This window comes from Elephantulus edwardii, unplaced genomic scaffold (genome assembly GCF_000299155.1).
Source record: "Elephantulus edwardii isolate Elephantulus edwardi_28Jun2011 unplaced genomic scaffold, EleEdw1.0 scaffold00044, whole genome shotgun sequence".
In the NCBI taxonomy this organism is placed as follows: Eukaryota; Metazoa; Chordata; class Mammalia; order Macroscelidea; family Macroscelididae; genus Elephantulus; species Elephantulus edwardii.
Window position 1 is genome coordinate 12,668,914 of NW_006399794.1, and position 9,016 is coordinate 12,677,929.

A 9,016-nucleotide genomic window follows, 5' to 3' on the forward strand; every position below is an offset into this window, starting at 1 on the left:
TGATTCAGTGACTGGGGTAATCGGGATAGGTGTGTCAGAGGCAGTGGGATTGGCACAGGATAGAGCAGGGTTTAGGACTGTTGTACATAGGGTTGCTGTGAGTCACAAATGACTCAATGGCACATAACAACAACAACAGCATTCCTATTGTTTCTATTTTTGAAAATATAGTCACTTTTTATTATTATGTGTTCTTTATGTTAACATGTGATAGGGCAATATAGTTATTTTCAATGAATTATTATTTTTACATTTTCTCTAGTATACCTTACTAGAGCATTATCAGAGGTTATAGTGGAGAAAAACATAAAGATGTTTAACAATTCATTTATATGTTAATTATGGTAATCAACTATAACCTACTGCCATTGAGTTGATTTCAACTCCTAACAAGCCTACAAGACAAAGGGTACTGCCCCCTAGTATTTCCAAGACTGTAAATCTTTATGGAAGCCAACTGCCACATCTCTCTCCCAGAGTAGCCTGTGTGGAATGGTCAGCTTTTCAGTCAGCAGCCAAGAGCTTAATGACTGCACCACCATGGCTCTTATATCAACATATAATTCCCAAAACAAATGTTCTTTTGAAGTTCTAAATAATTTTTAGGAGTAAAGGGGTCCTGAGATTAAAAAAAAAAAAAAAAACTGTACCAGATTTAAAAACCCATCTAAATGTGAGGTGACAATTGCCAGACATTCTTTCCTGGAAGTATGTAATGGTCTTGGATAAGAGCTGAGAACTGGAATTGGCTCAAGCCAAAAAAAACTCTGCTAGAACATAGACAATTCAACCCAACTTTTGGTAGTAACACGGGAGTAGTATGACAAGTCAGAAATTAAAGGATCCCAAACATACATCTTAGTTTTTCCTAAGGAGTATTTACTGAGTTCTAGAACTATGCTGGAGACTAGATATATAGTCTCCATACAGCCTATCTTCTCTGACCAAAATAAAATTAAAATTAGAAATCAATAAAAGAAAGATAAATTTTTTAAAATCCTAAAATGTTTAAACATTAAACAAAATACTTCCAAATAACCAAGAATCAAAAAAGAAATCACAAAGAAAATTAGAAAAAAATAATCCTTGAATTGAATGAATTGTAAATAACTAAATGCAGCTAAAGCAATGTTGAGAAGGAAACTTATACATCTACATTAATATATTAGAAAAGACTGAAGGTTATACCTCAAAAAGCTAGAAAAACAAAGGCAAGTTAAAGTTCTTAAAAAATTAAAACTCTCTATACTGAAACTACACAACATTGAGATTAAAAAAAATAGAGAAATGTTATATATGACACCAGCAACTAACAAGAGCAGTATTATATATTCAACAGAAAGTAGGGCTTATGCCTATACCTTGATATATGCAAGAAGTTTTGAAACAGTGTTATTTATAGAAACAAAATAATAATGAACTAAAACCTGTAAACAACCAGAATGTCTACTAGCAGGATAATGGATAAATACAATATACTTATGCAATGAATTATTACTCAGTAGTGAAAATAAATTAACAAATACAACATCTAGCAACATCTAACATCATATAACATCTATCACCAACCCAATGTTGATTTAAAAAAAAAAAAGCAAACACAAACACAATAGAATATGAATTGTATAATTCCAATTAGGCAAAATCAGGTGAAACTGACCTATGGTTTAGAGACTATGGCTGAAATTATCTTTTAGATAGAACTTTGCCTGGAGGTGGAATGTAGGGGCAAAAGTAAGCTTTCTTGAGTACCTAAAAGGTTTTATACCTAGATCTGAGTGGTAGTCACAGCTCTAGTTGTCTGTTTATGGCTTTATACTTTATTTTGTGTAAATATCTCAATAGAAAAAAGAATAAAGGAAACAATTATCACTGTCCTTCGAAAATCACAGTGACTATTTTTTGCAAGGGTTCTACTGCTCTTACTGCTAATGACTCTAAGGAATATTCTTTTAGCCACACGTCAAATTCTCACCTGAAATGTTCCACCAAGCCTCTTGATCCTTCTTGCCTTGTCATTTCTCACCTCTCAAAGTGTTTAGATGTTAGCTGACTCTCCTACCTGCTCCAACTCCTCCTCAGCATATTTTTGGCGGCTCCGCTCATTCTCAGTGCCTTCCCGCAGTTCCTTCAGCCTCTGTGCTTCCTGCTTGGCAAGATTGATCTCATCACGCAGCTTCTTTTCCAGATGTACCTTCTCTACTTCCACTGTTCGGTGTTCCTCCTGGGCCTTGTGCAGCCTGGGTAGTGACAGGGGACAAGGCACATGAGTTTAAGCCAGTATACAAGAGTCATGGCATCAAAGAAGAAAATGAGGGCTCCAGTATTTGACAAATGTTCTCCTTTCTCTATGACTATCTGGCTCTGAGCTATCCCAGGGTCAATAAAAAACTACCATATTCACCTTAATTCTTACCTTGGTGATAATTTCACTGCCAATAACCAAGACTTGGAAGTCAGATTATCAGGCATCTAAAAGTGCCTCATATGATAAGAATCATAAGAACAAGTATCATTTATAATCTATTTCAAAATTCCTTCCCTATAGATAATATGTTTTTGTCATTATCAGCAGTGGGCAAACGTAGATGTGAAGATTTATAAATACAATGTAACTTTCAGATAGATATGAGATCTAGAACTCCAATCTGTATGATTCCAAATTTTCCTTGATCCACTTATACTAAGGCATCTGGAAGGTTCTATAAATGTAGAATACTCTGCAAGTTACCAAAAGCTCAAAGGAAAGCTCAACGGCTGAGATACGACTGGATGGTGACAGAGGCAGGTCTAAAAAATAGGAGAAAGGAGCTAATGGGTTGGACCTCTTGGAATTGTGCATACCTGTTCCCAGAAACTCAGAAAACTGAAAGTGAAGGGGTTGGGCAGAGCTTAAGTAAGACCTTTGCGACCCATAGGTCTTGAGTTCTACCCTGAGTATCTTCTGTGGTGGGAAAGATCTCAATGGTATTAACCAGAATGAAAATTTACTTGCACCCACCTACCCACATATTCCCTCTGTGTAATAAGGACCTTTCATCCAGCCAATAAAGTCTCTTTCCTTCCTCGCTTTCCTCTGTATGTTTCTTTTAATCCAGTCAATTATTCACTCATTCATGAAGTACTTTGTGGTGCCTACTAGATGGCAGGCTCTTTGCTAAGCAGTGGAGATAGCAGTGCTTAATGAGTCAATGAGATGAATCAGAAAACTATCCTACATCACTAGAAAACTCATGATCTAGTCCAGTAAAGACAAGTAAAGAGACAAACATATAAAGTGTAATAAGTTCTATAAAGAGATATAAGATACTGGGTGAATTCAAAGGACAGAGTGATCAACTGTACCTGAAAGGAGTAAGGGAAGGGCAGGCGTGAGTGAGACCAGGTGGGGAAAGTTTGCTAATCTTTCTGGAAGAAGGAAAATGTCTAGCTAGCATTCCCATCAGTCTTAGGAACTATGAAGACACAAGGGGACAAGAGGATAGGTAGAAGTAAGATACATGGCTAAGACTTGAGGTGGCTGTTGTTTGCCAGACAAGTTGGAAACAACCCATAACTGATCCTCCAGTGGGTTTTCAGAGGCAGTTAAAACACATGGGAGGAGAATGCCCATCTGTTTCTCACCGAGCATCTGGTAGATTTGAACCAAGTGTCACTGAGATTGTAGTGTAGCTTCTTACCATTAGACTACCAGAGCTCCTAGACTTGAAGTAGAGAAGACAGAATGACAAAGAAGGCTCATAGAGATGAATACTGAACATTGAGTTTGCTGGGCAAAACCAGAATGCAACTTGCAAAAAGCTTAACATATAACATTGTCAACTGCTGCAATTGTAAAGGTGTGGTGGAGCCATCATGGAAGGAAGAGGGAGAGAAAGGAAGGAAGAAAGAAATGTCCCTCTAGCCTGTAAGCTTCCGGCTGACACACTGCAGTTTCCTTCCTACAAGAGAGAAAAGGCCTTGCACACCAGATGGCGCTATTTGCATATCTAAAACAAATCAGGGCGCCATTTCCTAACCCTCATCTCCTTTTCTAGTTGAACATTCTCCTTTATTGCATTCTTCCATAACTGCCTGAAATTCTACCATAAAGATTCAAATCTTCTGTGAAATAGTGTTCTGTATAAAAGCAGCCTATCTATAAAAGTAAATACTACACTATTTCCCTACAATAGCAAATTCCTTTAAAGTAGAAAGAACTCTGACTTACTTTCCTAAGCCCCAAAAGGGACTAGAAAAGACTAAGATCAGTAAATAGTTAGGTACAGAAATGAGCCAATAAATATGCAATCAACTCTGTCCCAGTGTAACTCTATACCAGGCACTGAGTATCGTGAAAACAACAATTACAACTGAAAGTCACACTGTTGTTGTTAGGTGCTGTTGAGTCAAGTACGGCTCATAGTGACCCTGTGAACAAAAGATCTGAATCCTGTTCTATCCTGCACCATCCTCACAATTTCTAACACACAAGAGCGCACTGCAGTAGTTACTGTGTCAATCCAACTGGTTGAGGGTCTTCCTCTCCTTTGCCGACCCTCCACCATTCCCATCATCATGTCTCTCTCCAAGGAATGTTGCCTCCTAGCAACAGTCCAAAGTGTGTGAGGCGAAGCCTCGTCATTCTTGCCTCCAAAGAGCACTTTTCTTGGCCATCCATGGGATGTTCAGTGCTCCTCTCCAACACTACAGCTCAAAGGCATCAATTCTTTTTCTGTCATCCTTATTCACTGGCCAGCTCTGAGATGCATAGCTAGTTATCGGAAAGACTATGGCCCGAATCAGACATACCTTAGTCCTCAACTGACATCACTACTCCTCAGTAGTGTGGAAGGTCCTTAACTGCAGATTTTCCCAGTGCATTGTGTCTCCTTATTTCCTGACTGCTCATAAATGACTTAGCATGATTATACATATTCCAGTTCTACATACTTCTACAACTTGGGATAAGTCTGTTCCTTTTATGAGACTATTTTTTTCACTGTAAAATAAGGACCAAAATCCCCACCTGCTGCAAAGAATTATCTTGAAAACCCAATGAAATCCTAACTGGAATGCATATGTAGCATTATATTGATTCACCCAAAATGCCAGAAGCTTGCTCTGTGAAAGCCTGAGACAAGGTGGTAGGTAGGCTCAGTGTACTGTCAGAGGGGTGTACAGGTGTTAAGCTTGTGTGTGTGTGTGTGTGTGTGTGTGTGTGTGCGCGCGCACGCGCGCGCGCACATGCGCACTCATAAATGTCACCATGGTCATTTCCCTCTTGAGGCCTTGGGAAGCAGGGAGGGTTAGAAGTTTAGTTTTATCCCCAAACTTGGAATGTCTCCTGCCTAGATTATTTTGCCTTTGGAATGAAAACAGTGCATGTTTTTCAGACAAATGAAGTATGGGGACCTCTCAAACAGCAGTGGTTAGCCCCCAGTTGGCAAAAGGCCCAGAAGGATGGGGCCCAGTTAGGGTAGTTAAGAATCTGCTCAAAGATCAAACTTCTGTACAGCACCTCTTACCAGCTACAAACTTCAGCCCCACGGAAATAAATGTGACAAGGCTGAAGCCTCAGTAAAGTCAGCACCCTCTGGTTGTCAAAGTCCTAGGCTATTTACACGAGTCTCTAGCAAAGCACTTTTAGCTTCTATGGGCCTCCATTCCTCTATTATAAAATAAGGACAATAATAGTACCTACCTCAAAAAGACTGTGGTGATTAAAAGCAATAATGCATTTAAATGTTTAATAATGCCTGGTTCATAACACATCCTGCTCTCAAAAAGAAAAAAGAAAAGAAAAGAAATCTCATTTATCATTTTAAAAAGAATCAAGCTTGTTTTCCTTTACATAGATTTCTTCAAGACATCCAAACTGGAACCCCTACACTGTCAGAATCCTTGTTCTAAAAGAGTACTGAGGCAGACCTTCTCCTCTTCATAAAACAGACCAAATTTCACTTTCTACTGCCTTCCACTAAGCTTCACCATGTAAGCATGCATTAAGATCTCAGGGGTCTAGTCCTGCCTTCCACATTCACCCTAAACTACTTAGGCTTCTCCACCCATCTCTTAAGACTTCCTCTTTAGAATCCTACATCCATGCATACATCTCTTTCTCTGTGCCCTACAGTCCTTATAGTTCTCATGCCACAGGTTGGCCTTAAATCACTTTACCAAGTGTGTCCTCCCTGCTGCTTCGTGTGTGTGTGTGTGTGTGTGTTTGTTGTTGTCCTACTAGCAGAGTTCCTTCCAAATCCCAGCACAGATCTGTATCCTAGAACAGGGCAGGAAGTACTTAGATTTACTGACTGACTTGAATTGTTTTTACAGTTAATACTTCTGCTATAGTTTTAAAACAATGTTTAACACAAACCCAGACTATAAGAGCTAGAAGGCCTCTGATGTTCTCCTAGTGGGACCCCCACATACTACTGGAGAGAAAATAAGTCCCAAAAGGGAAAAAGGCTTATCCAAGCTCATACAACAAGTCAGTATTTAACATATTTATATCCTACACCAAGAAGGAACTAAAGGCACTAGTAAGAGAGAGGGTTTTGTTTTTGTTTTATTTTGTGGAGAGGAGGAGCCATAAAGAACAGTTAGTTACATCTACTTATATGAGAAGAGAAGCAGTCCAGAAACAGGACAAAGGATAAAAATGGCTCTTAATAAGTCAACTCAAGAAGGGAAGTTCAAGATCTCTGATAGCTACACAGCTCTTCCTCTCAAGTTCAGAAGCAGGAGAGAAACTAGCTTTTCCCTGGGAGGAATAAATACCTAGAACATCAGGAATGTAGGCTCTCAATGCAATCTTGGAAGGATTTCACATCCTACGCAGTCATGCCAGCAAAGTCTCAGGGTAACCCACACCCCAGGTGCAAACTGGAGTCTCCCAAGAGCTAACAACACCAGGTAAAGCTGGAGGGAAGGGGCAGGGCCTTACCTTTCCTGAAGGTCATGGAGACTCTGCTCAGCTCTGTGTAACCCCTCTAGATCCTTCATCATCTTCTTCATGTGTTCCTTGGAATAACGGTTCTGGATATAGGCAAACCAGCAGCCACCAACACCAATAACAATAGACACCACCAGCATGAAATCTTTGAGGTGATTGTGGCGGGTCACTACCAGAGAGAAGAGACATGATAAATTAGGGTGCCCAGTGCAACTTAACTTTGCAGATACACTGCACTCCCAGGAACATACTCCTAACTTTTCACCTTAACTTCTTTCTTGTTTCTGAGTTATTGTTCTCGGATTGGTTATATGACTGGCATTGAATTGTAAATTCTGTAAGTCTACAAGATTGCCACTAAGTTACTCATCCTGACCATCATCTAAATAAATGCCTTTCTTTCCTCCCCTTCTACTGTAATCAGCACATATTATCAGCAGCTCACACTTTCTTTCCCTCTCTTGTTATTTCTCCCTTTAACAACTGCAATATTCTTATACACACTAACCCTTCTGCAGGAATGTCTAATCTCTTAGCTCCTGGAAATTCCTACTTATCCATCAAAACTAAGTTTATGTATCTCTTCTTCTTGGAAGCCTTTCCAGACACTCTCCCATTCAAGAGCAACTGTTTTCCCTCCTCAGATTTGCCAGAATACTAATACAGCAAGCTCAGTGCCCACATCTCTACTGGTCCAAGTCAAGTTTGGTATGGATGAAAAGCTCAGAACAATACAGAAAGTTTACTAAATATACTGCTCTAAGATGTAATGAGGGGAAAACCTAAGAACTTCTCAATATATCTCAGCAATCTCTGAACTTTCAACCTAAAAAGAAGCAATTCTTATGGTATAAGAGTGGTAAAAAGGGATGGCTGTTAAGAGTAGAAAGTAACATCATTAGAGCCCTACCATCTGGTCCATGGAAACTGATGACTGGAGAGCTGAGTCCTCTGAATTGCCATTCTAGGCACAAGGCCCAAAGCCCTAATCAGGCAACGGTCTGGAAGTTTCAATCTATGGAGACAATCTACGTCAAGAATCTAGGTAGATTAGGAATAGCACTGAGAGATTTATTTATTGTATGAGACACTGAACATGTCAGAAATACGGGAATCAAACTACCTCCACAAGAGAACTGGTGGCACTTTAGTGAAGTAAAACAGCTCTAGTCACCAGCAGAGGTTCAAAGTAATGCCAAGTCTCCAGATTTAAATTTAAATGTAAGACCGAGAATAAAGAAAACACAATGGCAAAAGATAAAAGTAAAAGGCATATGCTGAGAATTGAGTCAACCTAGAGAGGCACTGCTTGGAGCCTGACATTGCCCCTGGTGTGCTAGACCTGGGCTCTAGGCTTCAAAGTAGGAGACTTGAAAATGGTACACAAAGAGGAGAGAGGGCTGCTATTAGAGACCCTAGCTGAGTGGTACTCAACCTGGGAGAGTAGCTATGAGCTCAGAGGAGTCCCAGATACTGGAATTAGGAAAAGGAAAAAAGGAAGGTGAAACCATTATCAGTGGCTAAGGGACACCAAAAAGCCCCAGTACAGTTACTAAATTTAAGGTAAAATCTAGACAGCAGAAAAAGACACAGAGTGCAAAATTTTATGAGGTTAAAGCCCTCAGTTTGACAATCAGAAAGAAAAAGAAAAAAAAGAAAGTGTGATAGTTACTATTCCTCATTGAAAGGCTGGGCAGCAGCATATGAGGATCAAAGGCGGATTAGTCCCATTCTATTTCTATCAAAGGGATGGAAGTTGTCCAAAGGAGCCCAAGGTGGTAGTAATGTCCTTTACATGTTTATGCCAGGCTATGAAAGAGAAAACTCAGGGTCCTCCAGGCATCCCCTTGCCTCCAGGCAGGCCTACACCTTCTAGCTACTCAAGCCCATAATTCCATGTCTTTCAGGTCCCAAAAAGAGAAATTATCCCTGCAGAGCAATAAGGTACCTATCTTTCTCCCTCCTCGGCAGCCTCAACCAACACCTAAGACACTCTGTGCATTCCCTTGCTATTAAAGACTTGAAGACTTGAAATTTGGATTTCTCAATTACAATATCCCCTTTATGTTCTTACCAAAA

The 9,016-nt window shown here is 39.8% G+C and overlaps 1 protein-coding gene across 1 annotated transcript in view; it reads right to left on the reverse strand.

The window, feature by feature from the left end:
• Positions 1-9,016, reverse strand: part of STIM1 (stromal interaction molecule 1) — a 344,672-nt gene that overhangs the window by 29,862 nt on the left and 305,794 nt on the right. Inside the window, exons 6-7 of the mRNA XM_006885535.1 lie at positions 6,929-7,106; positions 2,063-2,240 (exon numbers count right to left, since the gene is read on the reverse strand). Coding sequence (XP_006885597.1) covers positions 2,063-2,240; positions 6,929-7,106 — 356 coding nt within the window. The remainder of the gene's footprint in view (positions 1-2,062; positions 2,241-6,928; positions 7,107-9,016) is intronic.